General features: G+C 57.4%; 1 protein-coding gene across 3 annotated transcripts; it reads left to right on the top strand.

Moving 5' to 3' along the window:
* The first annotated feature begins 311 nt into the window (after nucleotides 1–311).
* Nucleotides 312–16,476, top strand: CERS1 (ceramide synthase 1). 3 transcript variants are annotated; one of them, XM_027783258.2, is made up of 7 exons: nucleotides 312–1,641; nucleotides 10,668–10,827; nucleotides 11,336–11,516; nucleotides 11,846–12,007; nucleotides 13,100–13,247; nucleotides 13,855–14,003; nucleotides 14,471–16,476. In XM_027783258.2, the coding sequence occupies exons 2-7, from the start codon at nucleotides 10,713–10,715 to the stop codon at nucleotides 14,511–14,513; spliced, it is 798 nt and encodes a 265-aa protein (XP_027639059.1). In that variant the 5' UTR covers nucleotides 312–1,641; nucleotides 10,668–10,712; the 3' UTR covers nucleotides 14,514–16,476. The 3 variants fall into 3 exon arrangements, with proteins under 3 accessions (XP_027639059.1, XP_055660813.1, XP_055660812.1); XM_055804838.1 differs by lacking the exon at nucleotides 312–1,641 and adding an exon at nucleotides 2,416–2,670; XM_055804837.1 differs by lacking the exon at nucleotides 312–1,641 and adding an exon at nucleotides 2,417–2,742.
* Nucleotides 16,477–16,591: the final 115 nt, after the last annotated feature.

Below are 16,591 nucleotides of genomic sequence, written 5' to 3'. Positions count from 1 at the left end.
GTGTGGCAGTGCACTCGTCACTGGTGGCTTCTGAAAGCCTGGTGGTGGTTGAACCTCATGTGTTGTGGACGGAACGTGATCAATGCTATGAGATGATGCTTTTCTGTAGCCTTGGACTCTAGCGTCGCAGACTGTGTGTCGAATGATCGTGTTGTATCAGATGCAAAGAGCAGCTGTCGGAGCGGAGCCCTGGGCTGGGACCTCCTCTAATATTGGAATTATCTTTTGAATTGTCATTTGGGTTTTGGGGAGGGGGGGAAGAGGGGTTTATACTACGCTGTAAATGTGTCCAACTGGCATTTCCTTTGTGCCCACCTCAGCCGTGATCGCTCTGAAAGGGCTCATTGTCTCTCTCCTTGGCTTGTTTAGCGAGCAGCTATTTTCAATGAGGGGTTATTCATGGTCCGGTTTGGAATGAATGTTTCCTTTGTGGAGCTGTCTGAGGGAGACGTGAAAGGGGCTTGTGTGCTCAGGGCAGCCATTACTCACTTGATGGGCCATGATAAATTGACTTAAAAATGTAAACAATAAAAGCAAGTGGCATAGCGGGAGCCAGCGCTGTCAGTGTGAGAATAGGGGAACATGTTGTTCGGATCTGAGGGGAAGAGTTTGTGTTTTCCCATTGCTGCCCCCGAGCAATTAGAGAGGTTCCAGAGAACCTGAAGACAGAATGGCTGCGGTCAGAGGAGTGACTAGAAATGAGATAAAACTCGCGGTTTGCCTTTTTGTTTCCCTGTTGAGCTGGTTCCAGTTCCAGTTTCATGAGTGCCTGTGATGATGGTGCTGATAATTCTCCATCTCCAGCAGTAGGGATCCCACAGCTGCGATTTAGCTGATTGTCCTGGTGCGTTAGGACACAACTGGACCCTCCGTGCTTGAATCCCAACCCCGGCTGCGCTGCTGCAGCGCCTCCGTTCCGAGGTTCCTGCTGTGCCTCACCATGGGACAATTTCAGTGTTGGAGTTTTAGGGCAATGTCCATCTTAAACTCACACTTCTCCAAATGACCCAGATGTTTAATTGTCTACGTGACTGTAGGTCTATCACTTTTAATTTTAAACATATACAGAACAAGGTTTGTGTTCTATGAATCAGCAGCTAGCGGGAGCGCGCACTGCCTGCCTTCTGGAGGAGGCGTTCAGTAAAAATTTCATCAGGGGTGACCTTTTGGGAGCGTGTGTTTGTATTCGTTCAGGTGCATCTTGTTATTCCAGAGCCTTCTAAGCTGCAGCAGGTGCCGAAGCTGAGCTGTAGTGGTAGTGGAAGGTCACCAGGTGCTTCCACCCTGAAACACTTTGTGGGGAAGGGATGAATCTTCTGCTGCTTCGAGACTCTCGCTGGGAGGTATGGAAAAAAAGATGTGGAGCAGCGTTTCGCTTTGAACACTTAGGGGTGAATGTTTAAGTTGGGCATTTTCAGATGGAGAACTGCAGGAACTGCAGTGTTGCCAAAGCGCTGCGGGCCACTTGCACCCCCAGGGCCACCCAAAGGTGCACCATGGTCAGGCAGAGCAGTTTGCTGTGGTTGTATCGTCCGTCGTCATCTCCTGATCCCAGAGTGTTGGTAGTTGGGTCCGGCTCGTGCTACAGAGAGACTGCAGCCTGTTGTCACGGCTCGGGAGAGCAGTGGCATTGCCTTTTGCGTAAGAAGCTTGTATATAACAGTATATATAACATATATTATATAGATCAAATATTAACCATATATATTATTTATATCACATTTATACGATGTATGATTATTATTCGATGTATAATGATTAAATCATATATAATATATAGAAGAATAATGTATTATTTCATAAATATTGTAAATAATATTATTTGATCTATAATGATACAACACATGCATAATTTTTATATAAATATGATTATGTATATCCTATAAATATGATATAAGCAATATATATTATTATTTGACATATAGTGATATATAACATATCGAATAATCATATAATTTATATCCTATTTATAGGATATAAATAATGCATATGATTGTTATAAATTATATATATTATATATGTCAAATAATAATCATATATTATTTATATCGTATTTCTAGGTTATAAATAATGTATATGATTGTTGTTTGATATAAATTATACATATAATATATACGATGAATAATAATTTATATTATTTATATCGTATTTCTAGGGTATATGATGTTTGATAAAGACATATATGATTCTTATTCGATATATATAATATTATATATCATTTTATATCCTATAAATACGGTATAAATGATATACATATGACTGAATTCAGTGAGTGTGCTGATGGCCGGGCACCTAATGAGCCGGCGCTCCGCTGCGTGCCGATTAAGTGCTGATTAGCGGGCACCTAATGAGGCGCCGCTCCCCCTCCCCCAAGGCACGCTGCCCCTCCTCCGCGGGGGGGCGGCTCTGGGGGCGCCGGTAGCGGCGGGGGGAGGCGGGAGGCTGCGCGGCGGCTGCGCGGCGCGGCGGGCCATGGGCGGGCGGCGCTGAGCGGCGCGGAGCGGAGCCGGTGGCAGCGCCATGCCGCCTCCCGAGCCCATGCCCGGCTACGGGCAGCTGCTGCGGCGGGGCTACGGCAGCCTGGCGGCGGCGGCGCGGCGCTGCGGGGACTGCGGCTGGGAGCTGGCGCGGCGGACCTGGCTGGAGAACGCGCGGCTGGGCTGGCCCGAGGTGCTGCTCTGCGCCCTGGGCGCGCTGGCCTGGACCGCGCTGCGCCGCGCCGCCGCCCGCCGCCTCTTTCGGGTCAGTGCGGCCGGGGGCGCGGGGGGCGGCGGGGGGGCGGCAGCCGGGGCTGCGTCGCCTGGGAGAGCCCCTTCCCCCGGGCGGCGGGGGGGGTCGCAGGCGGGATGCGCGTCCCCCCCCGGGCTGCATCCCGGCAGGCTCGTCCCGGAGAGCCCCTTCTCCGGGGGGTGGGGATGTTGCAGGAGGGATGCCCGTCTCCCCCGCCTTGGGCTGCATCGTCCTGGAGAGACCCTTCCCCGCGGGCTGGGGGGGTGTGCAGGAGGGCTGCCCGACCCCCCTGGGCAGCATCCTAGAGGAACGAGCATCCCGCTCCACCGGGAGCGCTCCCCCCGCAGCCGCATCCCCGCGGGGGCTGCGGGGTGGTATTTCCATGAGGATTCCTTGGGGGGGGGCGGGGGGGGGGGGGGACGGGACGGAAAGGAAAGGACCACATTCCTGTGTGTCACCCGCGGCTTGCAGGGAAAATGGCCTTCCCCGCTTCCCTCCCCGGTGCGGCGGTGGGGAGGGATGGCGTGGGGGTGGCTGCGGTGCTGCAGCGCTGCGCTGACCTTCCTGGGAGCGCAGGGAGGCGAACCCCCAACCTCGCAGCCTCCGAGGGGTCTCTGCCCATCGTCCCCTCCCTGTTCCCGCGGTGTGCTGGCAGGGGCAGGGCGAGCAGGGGGGTACCCAGGAGCGGAGAGCAGCTCTGTTTAATTTCTCCCTGTGGAAAGCGTCGGTAACGGAACTGAGCTCCCCTCTCCTCCCGATGGCTCCGTCCCCACCTCATGAGGCGGTTTCTTCCACGCTGCTTTCCTAGAGACGCTGTGCGCTTCGCTCCGCGCTTACCCTGGCCTCCACAGGACTCGGAAGGCAGAAGTAAGGGAGATGGAGTGTTTTGGGTCAGGGGAGAGCCCTTGGCTCTCGGAGACGACCCCTTGCTCACCTCCCCATGAGTAGGCGAGAGGCCTTGAGTAGCTACAAGAGCATGTGTGGCTCTTTGCAGCTACGCAGGACAGGCCTTATTCCCTGGGTGAATGGCTTCCTTTGGAGGCTGCTTCACGGATGCGTTGCATCCCATTTCAGGGATCTCTGATTTCAGCATCTCTGAAAGACAGCTGCTTTGCATCCCAGAATTAGGCTCTGGGGAGCGACAGCTGTCCCCTCTGCCCTGTCTGCTGCCGACCTGCCTTCAAACTGCCTCTTCCTTCTGTGCGGAGCTGCCTTTGCTTATCCGGTAACACAAGGTGGATCCTGACCTTGTGCAAGGTTCCAGGCTCAGTCCCCCGGAGTCATTTGAAGCTGCTGGAGTGGCACATCGGCGAGGTGGCACGCTGGCCGTCTGGGGGGACCGAATTTCTCCTTGTTACCTGTACCCCGGCTGCCTGTGGCTACCGATGGGCAGCGTGCGGTGCTGCCGCTGGGCTGAGCGAGGTTGGAGGTGACCCTGGGTCTGTCGTGACAAACGCCCTCTTGTTTCCTTCATGCTGCAGTTGCCCCGTGCATAAGGCTCAGCGTCACGGGGAGAGCGGTGGTCAGAGCGTGAAGAAAAGCAGGATGCTCGGTGGCTTGTACGAACGCAGAGATACCATTCCCTCGGAGAAATGGGTCACGCTTGTAATTGCAGAAGGGGGGGTGGGGGTGATCAGAGCTGGTTCTTGTGGCTACATCTGCATGTGTTATAGTGATGAGAGAGGTGCCGGGTGAAATGGTGATAGCGTTGGTCTTCTCCCGGCGAATAGGTGGAAGGGTAGTGGCAGGGAGAGACAACTCTGTGTATTTTAAAAGGATCTGAAGTTTTTCTCTGTTTGTTCTGCTGGAGTTGCTATGGGAAAAGATGGAGGCTGTGGCTTTCCTCTAAAACCTCTGGCAGCATTTAGCAAATGGGTTTGTGTTGCGTGGCCCCTGTACAGGCAGCGGTGGAGTCGGGGTTGTTCAAGAAGAAAGTCGGGGAGAAAAAAGACCTCCAGGGTCCCGTGCTCGGGACTCGGCTTCCCGGTGCAGACTCGAGCCACCTTCCTCGTTTGGAATCTCTTCATGTTCCCTGCAAGAACTGAAACACAGTTACAAAAATGAATCCACTCGGTGCCTGGAGAGCGCTGCCTTCTTGCGCGTTATTTATAAATAATAAATCTTGCCTCTTGGATTGTGATCCTCTGCATCTGAGGAAGAAGTGACTTACCACAAGGCTCGGAGGGTCAAGTGCACCTTACTTAGCTCTGGCCATGGCTGCTCCTCCGAGAAACGAGCGCATTAAAGCTGTACGCCTCTTGCCGCGATGCCTGCATGGCCTGTTTTCATCAGCGGGATCCAGAGGAGAGGTGGTGGGCTCCTTGCTCCCTTCTAGGGCCACAGCAGCATTTACCCCGTGCCATCTGTGTCACAAAGGGTCTTGTGGTTGGGTTGCAGGAGTGGGGAAGGTTGTGCCTGTGATGGGAGAGGTCTGGTTGGGATTTGGTACCGTGGACCTTCGCTTGTTGCAGCAGTTGGGTCGGTCCCTGTGCATTAGACACAGGTTTCCCATCATCCTTAGAACAAAGATTAATTTTTGGCCCATTGCCTCTTCTTCACAAAATCCTCACTTGGTGCAAACACGGAAAGGAGCTGTTTTGGTGTAGGAAAGATCCCAGTTATGAGTTATGCTCGGTTTTAACCTGAGCAGGTGTGGGTTACCCGGTAGGGAGAGACCCCGCAGTCAGCTGTACTGGGGGCATGGGCATCCGTGTAAGGGCTGAGGGACGGATCCTTCCCTCTGGGGTCTGGCCTGAGAGTCTTTGCTCCTTGTCCATTGACGTCTGAGTGCACAAACATGAATGATACTCAGGGCACGTGTGATGGTATGAGCTCGCTGGAGCTGCTGACCACCTTCAGAAATGGGGACCAAGCTGGTTCCAGGTGAGTGTTCCCACCCCTGGAAGCCCCTCGCTCAGCCTGTGTCCCCTGTCCCCCTGCTGTGACCAGCATCTGGGCTCTGCTGGTCTCTGGAAGCCACTGCCCTTGCTGTGTCCCCTGTGTGGAGTGCGGCTGCAGCCAGGCTCTGAGGAGTTTGATTAAAAAGCAGCAACCTGAGCATCTCTGCGTTCGTTAAACACCCTGGAGGGCAGCTGAGCCCAGCGCTGCCGAGGCCAAGTGCCGCTGGGGAGAGGCTGGGGCAGTGGCTGGAGCTCGGCGAGCCTGCCCTAGCTGGCTCCTTTCACCAGCAGGTCTCAAGCGATGCGCTGAGCCCGAACAGGTCTAAGAGCCCCCCTGGATTCATGCATGGAGGTGAGCCCCCATAACTGTGGCAAGGCAAGGCAGGCACCAAACTACCCTGAGCCACCTTTGCTGCTGGGAGTTAAAGTCCCCAAAGTCAGCGAAGTGTAAATCCATGAGTGAGAAAAATTCATTTCGTGTAAAAGCTGCTTCTGAAGCTGGTGATGTTTGTCGGGCATCGCCCCCGTCCCTAAGAGCTGCCTGCCTTTTCTCTGCACTGGGTGAATGTTTCCTGGTTTTGGCCCAGCCGCTAGTCAGCTTGCTGTCAAAATTTGTAGGGCATTGCAGTGTCGTCTGCAAGGAGAAGCGTTGTGTAAATTGAAAAACATGCTCTGGAAAGCATGGCTTCTAGGTGTGTGAAGCGTAGCCCCGTGGAAGCTGGAAAGTGAGGGTCTCTCTTATCCCTGTCAGTGATTTATGCAACTTTTCTCCACCCTACAGTATTGCCAAGACTCATTTTTCCAAGCCCCGGTGCCGGGCGTGCGACTTGGAGGCAGGAATTACTGCTGTCCTGAAAACTGGCCACCCAACGCAACCTCTGCCGGGAGCCAAGGACCCCGACCCAGCCCAGGGGTGGGAGAAGGCTCTGCTGCGCCGGCGTTTCCTTGGCTCGTCCTGCTGCTCCAAGCACAAACCCTGGAAGCGGGAGGGGAGAAAGCCACAACAATGGGTCTTTTCTTGGGAATGAAGCTGCCACCGCTGCGCACGGGGGCTGCTCGCCCTGTGCTGCTGCGTCAGCATTGGGCACCCAGAGTTACTCAGCCCCCGCAGCACCCTGCGGGCAGATGCGTCTTGTCTTCAAAGAGTGTTGTCTTCTGCTCTTAGGGGCACGTTCTACCGCTTGCAGAGGAGGAAATAATGTCTCTTGGTTTGTTGCTGTTGTCACAATGCTTTTTTTCTACCTATTTATCTGGGAAGTCTTGTCCAGAGCCTAATGCAGCTTCCCAGTGTCTTAGCTGCTGGGTGGGCAGAGAAACTGAGGCACTGAGCAGTTTGCTCCCTGGTGTAGGGATGGAGCAGTGAGAGCTGGAGCTCTCCATGCCACGCTCCCTTCGGTCCCCTTTTGTAGCAGGGTGACGGCTGCTGCCCTCAGGTCCACAGGCTCCAGGAGACCCATTTCTTTGGGTTTAGAGACCAGTGATGGGTCTTTCTGCAGGCTCTGCACCTCATCCCTGCAGTGGCAGGGGGTGGGAGCGGTGTCCAGGCTGGGTCCGGAGGGGATTTAGTCCCTCGGGATGGAAAGGCACCATCGCCGCTGTGGGGGGACAGCACGGTGCCGCAGGGAGCTGTGCTGCTGCGGTGGAAGGGGCAGGAGCTGTTTGCCATGGCAGGTTTGGCCTCGGAGCTCTGCTTGCTCGTTGTTCTCATCCCCATGGAGTAAAAGCTGATGTAAAGCTGCCAGTTCCCTGGGCCGGGGCTGCGTCGTGCCAGCCAGTCCTTTGTGTTCTCTGGGGAACGCGTTGTGCCCAGGACCAGACGGGCACGGCTGGGATCTGGCCAGGCTCTGGTCCCCAGCCTGGGGAGGTGGCAGCGGCGACGGGGGCGGTCTGGGGGCTGCGATTCCTCTGTAACAAGCCGTGGTTCATAGCCCATCGCTGCAAGCCTGCCAGGCTGCTGGGAGGACTGGTGTCCTGCTGCTTTAGCTGGTTGTAGATTTAAGGGGGCTGGCAGCTTTCCTCTAGTGCCGGAGGCTGCAAAAAGGGAGAGAGCATGTGTTTGCTTTTTGCTACGAGTATTTTTTTGACACTTCAGCAGAGCTGTGGGCAGCGACAGTTTCCATTCGGTTTCTCTTTCCAGCTCCAAACCGCTCTCGCAGCGCGCTCTCACCCGCTGCTCCGCTCCTTCCCCCCCTCCCGCGGTGTGGGGCCGGGCTGTGGGGGGACAGTCCCGTCCCCCTGGCTGGTTAATTTTGCAAATGAATCAGAAGGTGCCTCTGAAGGTTTGCGTGGGGGAAATGGGGAGGAGGAGGAGGGAGGAAGAGCTGGTTGCCCTTTGAGCAAAGCCCCATTACATCACTTGCCAAGAGCCTTGGGCTCTTTCAGCCGGAGCCAGATCCGCTGTTCCCGCCGCAGCATCCGTCACCCTTAGCAACAGGCATCTCTGTGCTGTTGCCGTGGGAACGGCAGCCGGGTAACAGGGGGACATCCCCCACCTCGCACACCTCCCACCCCCAGGGAGAGGGCTCACACACCTCCTGCGTGGGCTGCTCCGTGCACCTCCTTGGCTCGCGCTTCCCGTGCAAGCCAGCCAGGTTTCGGTGGGGCCTCCCCACGGGCATGAACTTGTCCCCCCAGCCTGCTGGGTGCTGCTGGTTCCCTCCTTGTGTCTGCTCCGGAGCCAGCTACCATCTCTAGAGCTCGGGGTACAGCCGGGGATGCCCCGTGGCTGTCTAAGGCAGGAGGAGGGCTCTGGCCAGGGCTTGTCATTAGCCATATGCGCAGCGAGGGCTAAACCCTCTCTGAGCATTAGTTGCCACACGCTGCAGTGGGGTAGCCATTCCTTGGGTTTTGCTTTTGCTCCGGACTGAGAGCCACTGCCATGCTGGCGGTGGACCCTTCGCCAGGCGGTGCCGGCGGGCTCCCAGCAGCGATGCACTGTGCTGCTGCCATCTCCACCAAGGGTCCAAGCACCTGCAAAATGCGGGGTGTCTCCCACCGTGTGCCTGCCCCATGGGCCATGGTCCTTGCCATCAGCTCTGTCTCCCCGGGGTGGACATGTGGTGTTCCTTCCCCTTTGCAGGCAGGGAACTGAGGCACAAAGAAGAAGAGAAATGACTTGGCAGATGATGGGCGGCAAGGCTGCAACAGGGATTTGGGACTGAGCTCAGCATCCTAAATCCAGCCCCAGCTGAGGGGGCAGGGGGCTTTGCAACTCGCTGGCATGGCAGCGTGGTGAGCTGTCCCCATAGCTGAGCTGCTTCTATGCTCCACTGTATGGAGACACAAATAATTCATGCTTTCTGGGCTTAAGGACTTTGTCTCTGCATTATTTATTCACCCTTCGAGCTTCCTCCTCTTTTTCCTACCTTGGAAGAAGCCTTGGCAGCAGCGCGGTCCTGGTCTCAATGAGGACGGCCGCGCTCTGCATGCCAGACGCGTAGGGGCGAGCGGAGCTGTTGGAGGGGATATGGACCGCTTTGGCAGGGCTGTGTGGGACTGGTGCATCCAGGTCTGCCCAATGCTGGGAAACTGGGAGCTTCAAACAAAGCACTTGGAGGCTGGGACAATGCTTCGAGTGAAGTCCTTTGAAAATCTGATGCTGAGAGGGGCTAAAAGCCAGAGCAGCCACTGCCTGGGGACAGCTGGGGTCTTAATATAGCCTGGGGGCATGGAGGAGCCGGAAAAAAGTGCTGACCTGGGGCAGGGTACGGTTACTCTGCAGGCATTTTGTTTTCATCTCCAGCTTATCTGGCCTCTCCCCGGGGAGCTCTCAGCCGGGTGCCTTTGGGTGTTATCCGTGTTTGGGGCAGCGATGGTTCCCTGCGGACCTGGAGCAACGCGCTCCCCTGTGCCGGCTGCTCCCCTGCAGTTGACGGGAGGAGGTTCCCCGGGCTGATAGGGCTCTGTCACGCTGTGATGAGAAGCAGAAACGCTGCCTGTTGCTGCTCAGCTGCCACGGAGGGAAAACATCCACGGCTGGAGCCCCAGCCAGGCTGGGCATGCTCGGGGTGCAGCATCGCCCGTGCTCCGGCACGTGGGCTGAGGCGAAGGGGAGCGTCGGCTGCTGTTTTGCTGTTCAGTGCTGGGGCTTTGCTTTTGCAACAATTTCCGAGTTGTCCCGGTTCTCGGTGGCCCAGCTCTCCCACAGCTGCAGAGCGTGAGTGCTGGGAGAGCTGGGTGATGCTCCTCAGCCACGGGACTGTGGGGACATCGGGGTGAGAAAGTTTCGTTCTGATTAGCACAAGCCGTTTGCAGAACTGCTTGTCCTCCCTTCCCTCGCTTTGGCCGGATCTGGGGAGACTTCACAACCTGTTTCTGAGTCCTGGCAGGTGGGAGGGGTGCTGCAAACCACAAGTAGGGGGGAAACCAGCAGCATTTCAGCACTGGTCAGCTAGAAAAGCTGCTCTGGGAACGTGGGTGAGGGTGAGAGCAAGAGGTCCCAGTGCTCCATTACCTGCAAAAAGCTGCCCCACCCCCCCCAGCACTGGTTGCACATGCAGGGGCATCTTGCACCAGCCGGGTGTTTACAACTCTGCAAAGCCACTGCTTTCTCACTGGGAAAGCTCTTCTCTGGAGTTGGCCGTGCTGCAAGATCCATACACGTAGGGCAGTCTCGTTACAGCTTCCCCTTCTGGGTTTCCTTGTGCAGATAGGACTCGGGTTTTATTTTATGAGTTATTGGCTCTGTTGTGCAAAAGCTGGCTGTGGGCAGCCGCTCCCGGAGCGAGGGTGATGGAGTGGTGCCCGGACCACGGTGCGCGCCGTCGGCTCCTGCCTTCTCTGAGGCTCTCCCCTCACAGCTTCCCACCCTGGCCAAGGCTGAGTGGCAGAATCTCCAGCCTCCTGCTTTTCCAGGCTCTCTTGGACCTCCTTATTTGTGCTGTAAAGGCCAGAAAAATGGGGTTAGTGAGCCTGTTTTTTCCCTGTCTGGTGGCACACGCAGCATTCACATCTCTTGGAGGCCGGGTGAGCTGCCCTGGGCTCTCCAGGGCCTGACTTTTCGCCCTGTCTGATGATATTTCTCCTCTCTCCTCGCAGCCTTTCGGGGAGTGGTGCAACTTGCAGCCAAAAGATGCTGCCAAGATGCCCGAGAGTGCCTGGAAGTTCTTTTTCTACACGTTATCTTGGTCATATGGCATCTACCTGCTTTTCTTCACCGACTACCCCTTCTTCTACGACCCACCATCTGTCTTTTATGGTAAAGAACCAGGGAGAAGTGGGTATGGCTTAGCGTGTCCAGGGTCGTAGGGCACCTGGATTGACCAAGGGAATGGGAATTGGGGTGAAAGAGGAGACTGAACCTCTAAATTGCCTTTTCTATGGTGCTGTGTGTACCGAAAGGCACAACAGGCTGTCTCCCTTCATTTCGTTACAGAGAGAGTCATCTAGTGGCTATTGCAGGTGGCAGGAGCTGGGATGTGTCGGCTGAGGAGGGGAGCGGGACTGAGTAGTTAAAGCAGGAGAGAAGTAAACCAAGGCTTCCCTTTTAGGTCTGGGGGGGAGTGGGTCTAATGCCCAAGGCAGAGTGTGGGAGCCAGGATACCTGCGTTCCCTTCCAGCCTTTGGGTCTGTGATGACCTGAAAGGGAGCTGGAGCGCTGGGGCAGCTCTGGCGGCTGCGTGCTCGTGCTCGCTGCTCTTCGTGCCCCTGTCTCTGCCGCTGACGGAGGCTCTGGGCTCACCCGGGTGTCTCTTGTCCCACCCCAGACTGGAAGAAGGGCATGGATGTGCCCACGGACATCGCCATCGCCTACCTGTTGCAGTGTAGCTTCTACGGGCACTCCATCTATGCCACCGCCTACATGGACACGTGGCGCAAGGACTCTGTCGTCATGCTTCTCCACCACGTGGTCACGCTGACCCTCATAGCCTTCTCCTACGCTTTCAGGTGAGGTCCCTGCTGTGACGCTGCTCCCGGGCAGCTACGCAGCACAAGCTGCAGCTGTTCTGTGCTCACGTGCATCTGGTGGGCACGCAGCAGGAGGACTCCGGCTGGGTTGCCGTGGAGCTTCCCCTGCCTCCGTGCTCCCGCAGCAATCCTGGTGCTCATGAGCTGTTGCACCACTACGCACGTTGCTACGCTGTGCCGTGCCAGGTCTGGCTGTCTGGTTTATTCAGGGAGCGAGTCCACTCCTGGTGTGATGGACTGTGGGTGCTGGGTGCTGATGTCAACCCGCATCCCACACATCTCCCTCCCTGCGCCCCTTTTTCCTGCAGGTACCACAACGTGGGCATCCTCGTGCTCTTCCTGCATGACGTCAATGACGTGCAGCTGGAATTCACCAAGCTCAACGTCTACTTCAAGCACCGGGGGGGTGTCTATCATCGCCTCAACGACATCATCTCCAACATCGGCTGCCTCACCTTCAGCATCAGCTGGTGAGTTTGTGTGATCCCACTTCCAACTGTCCCTGCCAGCTCTTGTGGTCCCTCCAGCGCCTCAGGGTACCCAGCACCTCTGGCTTTGTGCGCATGGGAACCAGCCCTTTCCAAAACTGCTCAGGAAGAGGTTCCCGCAGAGCCTGACCCCATGCTGAGCTTGGAATCCTTCTGTAGTCACTTTGCCGTCTGCCACCACAGAAGTGCCTGCGAAATGTCGAAATGTCGCTTTGCAGCATGACAAATGACCCCGGGGGCGGAGGAGCTGTTCCCATTTCCCCGCTCTCTTGGTTTTAGCAGTCAGAAGCGCTTTTGCAAGAAGGAAATGGGACGCAAGGCTGTCCCAGATTCCAGCCTTGCTGCTCCTCTTGGGGCAAGGCAGGAGAAAAAAAGATGAAGAGTAGACAGGTAACAGGTTGTCGCTCCTAATCTGTGCCTTGGTCTCCTTCCTCCCGCTCCACGGGCTGCTCGGAAGAGCGGGCGTAGCAACAAGAGCCCCCAGTTTGAGGGAAGGAGAGCAGTGAAGGTGTTTGGTGATAAAGTGGGGAGGTGCTGGAGTAGGAAAACCTTCCAGCTATGTTCCCCTCCTGCCACCCATCCAGCTGAGGCAACCTGTAGTGCAGACCTGCCTCAGGTGCCGCGTCCCACAGAAATCACATTCTCCTTTCCCGGGAGCTGCGTGAAGCCCTGCCCAGAGCTGGACCCGGGAACCCAGGCCCGATGCCCAGAGCAGGGATGGCTGGGTGCGAGGGGGGCTGCGGGGGGCTGCTGGGGGCAGGAGGTTGTGTGAGGGGAACCTGCTCCCTCCCCGGGATCCCTGTGGGCCATTAATGCCCCCCTGCTCCCCCAGGATCCCTGTGGGCCGTTAATGCCCCCCTGCTCCCCCCAGGATCCCTGTGGGCCGTTAATGCCCCCCTGCTCCCCCCAGGATCCCTGCGGGCTGTTATTCCCACCCTGCTCCTCCCGGGATCCCTGCGGACCGTTAATCCCACCGTTCTTCCCCTGAGATCCCTGCAGGCCATTATTTCCACCCTGTTCCCCCTGGGATCCCTGTGGACCATTATTCCCACGCTGCTCCTTCTGCCCTGGCAGGTTCTGGTTCCGTCTCTACTGGTTCCCCCTCAAGGTGCTCTACGCCACTTGCTACTCCAGCCTCCAGTCGGTCCCCAATATCCCCTTCTACTTCTTCTTCAATGCTCTGCTCCTCATCCTCACTCTGATGAACATCTACTGGTTCCTGGTGAGTAGGGGGGCTCAGCGACCCCTGCCTGGCTGCTCCTGCAGGGCGCCTGCTGCCTGCCTGCCCTGGGGCAGCTGGAGGGAGGCAGGATGCTTCAGAAGACTGGGGGGGTGGCATGGAGGGGAGGAGGGAGATGGTGTCAGTGCCCGGGGGGTTCCTCTGTGTTGGAATTCAGACTGTCTCTCACCCACCCACCCCCGGGGGATCCATGGGGAGAGAGCGATAACAGCAGCTGGCGCAGGCTGGAACTTGATATGGGTGTCAATGCTCCGGCATCCCCTGAAGCTTTGGGGAGGGGGTGAGAGGGGTGGGCTTGGAGGGCTCAGGGCGGTGAGCTCGACCCTGGGTAGAGCAGGATGGCATCAGGCTTCATCATTCGGGGGGGGGGGGAAAGCAGTGAAGCGTGGTTGCAGGAGTGCTGCCTCCCCCTGCTGCGGGTCATCGGCCACGTCCCAGGGCTCTGGCCATCCCGAGGGACCTGCCCTGCCCTTCTTGGGGTTACAGACAGTGGAGGAAGGTCCCCCTTAGCCAGTGGGGTGCGAGTAGCTTGGGTGGAACAGCTCTGCGGCTCGGAGTTTGTGGCTGACGGTGTCTCTCCCCCCACCAGTACATCGTCCTGTTTGTGGCCAAGGTGCTGATGGGGCAGATGAAGGAGGTGAATGACGTGCGCGAGTACGACGTGGAGGACAGCAAGAAAACCACGATGGCCAAGAAGAAAGAGGCTGGACTCCAGCTGCCCAACGCTCTGAAAGAAGGGTATGTGGGCCGTGGGGGGGTGACACGTGTACAGCATCTGCGGGCTGGGGTAAGGGATGCTGGCAGACCTCCCAGCACCACTGTCAAAGGGTTCAGCACCGGGCTGGAAGGCAGAAGAGCAGGATGCCTTGATGCAGAGTGTAAAACATTGCTGCAGGCGTCAGGAGCTTTGTGTATCCATGCCTGGGCATCGCGGTGCGTCCCTCCATCTTTCTGTCCTGTGGATCCTCCCCTGCTCACCCTGCAGGACCGGCTCTTTGCTTGAGCCTGTTCTCTCTGAGCAGCACCTGCGCTTCGTGGGGTGAGGACTAAGTCTGGCAGGATGGATCCCACAGGGCAGGTCGGGCTGACTGGGGACAAACTGTGAGCTTGTCGAGAGGGCTGACCTGGGTAGTGATGTGTGAAAGTAAGGGAGGGAGAGTTGGCACGGAGGCCGAGCCTCACTGCCTGCCGTGTCTCTTCCGCAGGATGCACCTGAAGAACGGACTTGTGAAAGACAAGCGGTTATAAGGGCAGCGTGGCCACCGCAGCCTGGGCAGCCTGGCTGGATCTGGGGACTGGCCCAGGACCCTATACTCAAACCCAGCAAATGAAAGGCACAAGGAGAACTTCATCCCCGACACCCCTCCATCCCCTGCCCGGAGCTGGGGAAGAGATGCCACTGACAGGATCAGGCCCCTCCTGGGGCTTGCCTGTGACCAGGCTTCACCTGTGCTGCCGTGTTTCTGTAGCCAGCCTGTGCTGGTTCAGTTGAGAGGCTGGTGACTTTGCTGGTCCAGGTAGGATTTGGAGCTGGCTTTAGGTCCCCTGGTGTTTCTTCTGTCGCTCCGTCCCTTGGCTATTCTCAGCCCCTTTGTGATTCCTCCTCTCTTTATGGTTGGACCCTCCCGCCGACCCTTCCTCAGCAGCCCCTGGAGGGTCCTCTGACCCAGCATCGAACAGGGGAGGGAAGCGGCCTCTCCTCCGTTGGCATCACTGGGTGGTCCCAGGCAAGGGGAGCCCAAAGCCAGCTCTGTAGCTGCCCAGAGGGACGAGGGAGGTGATGCCGTGCCCCCCCTGAGCCTTCCCCCTCAGGAGGGGTCACCCATACGGAGCTGCCCACGTACGTCTGGGGGCACAGCACAGGTCCTGTGAGCGGGTCTCCCTGGAAGCCCAGCCCTTGGAGCATTATTCCAGCCTCCTGTCCTGATGGATGAGGGCCAGGAGATTTAAGTTGCTTAAAAAGCTGGTCCCAGTCCTGCAGGGTCTCTCTCACCCAGCAACGTCTGCGCTTGCTCAAGTAACGAATAAATAGTTCCTGCTCCCAGGGTTGGTTTTCCAGGCAGCACCGGCCCGGAGCCCTGCAGGGTCCTGAGGCCGCGCTGGGCTGTGTCCCGGTGCTGGGAAGCCCTGTGGATCTCGCAGCCCCCCCAGACCAAGCCTGCCCCATTGCTTCCCTCTGGCAGGGCTGGGACCCGCAGCTCCTGGGTCCTCCCTGGGAAGCGGAGCTCCCTCCCGGCTGAGGCAGCAGGTGGTGGCGGGGGGGATTCAGGGCATTAATTCCAGGCATCAGATGGTGGTTAATTGTTCTTTTTTTCTTGTTTGGTCTGTTGAATTGATTCAATGTGAGCCGTGGGGAAAGTTCCTTGGTAAGCAGAAAGGAAAACGTGACTTGGGGCTGATGGAAGCTGTCCCAAGCGGTGGCAGGCATTGTCACCTCGCTTGTCATCGCCTGGCATCTCGGTGCTTTAGTTCCTTGGCTTTCAAGCGGGGTTTGCAGGAAAGAGAAAATGAAGGGAACTGATATCCCAGGCTTCTTGCTGCTTGGTCGTGGCAGTCGGGGTAGTGACGGCACCGATCTGGGGGGACAGCAGCACCCGGGCAGTACGTGTGTGTGTAAACTGAGTCTTTGCGGTACTGGCTTGCCCAGCTTCAGCATTTGGTGGTAACTCGTTGGCCAGTGTCACGTGCGTGTCTAACATCAGTGGCGCTGCCTGCAGCTGCGAGGGCTAGAAAGGGGCTGTGGGACAGGGGGGCCCCTCTGCCTGGCTGGGGCAGGGACCCCGTGCCCAGGGGGGTGCTGGTGGCTTTTTGTCCTGGCCCTGGGGCTGTGTGGCTGGTGGGCAGGGCAGTGTGTGCGGCGGGGAGCTGAAGGGTCGGATGATTTGGTGTGCTGGAAGTTGATGGCCTTGAGAGAAGTGTTGGATGCGGCGATGGAATTTTGAAAAAAGAAATAAAGTTGATGTGGGAGGAGGGAGAAAGGAGAGACCCAGATCTGTGTCTCCCCCTGGGTCCAGGTGGGATGTCTGTGGTGGATGGGAGCAGGGCTGGACTTGCTGGTACTTTTGCGTGGGGAAGAGTGGCTTCTTCCCTGCCACCAAGGACTTTGTCGTTGGCCCTCGATGGTGTGGAGATACGGGAGAGGTTGTGGGAGCTCTGAGGGAGGAGGGCAGCTGCCCTCCTGCCGCGCAGCCTCAAGGGTTAACAGGTCCGGGGGAGCCTGGAGGGACTGCTCCCATCCTCTGCCCAATCCTGGGAATCCCTCTGTGCTAATTGAGCACTAACCAGATCAAAGGCTCCAATCAGGCCATCAACACCCCCCTGGCCCC

Source organism: Falco peregrinus, chromosome 5, assembly GCF_023634155.1.
Source record: "Falco peregrinus isolate bFalPer1 chromosome 5, bFalPer1.pri, whole genome shotgun sequence".
NCBI lineage: Eukaryota > Metazoa > Chordata > Aves > Falconiformes > Falconidae > Falco > Falco peregrinus.
This window is presented reverse-complemented; position numbering and strand designations above follow the sequence as displayed.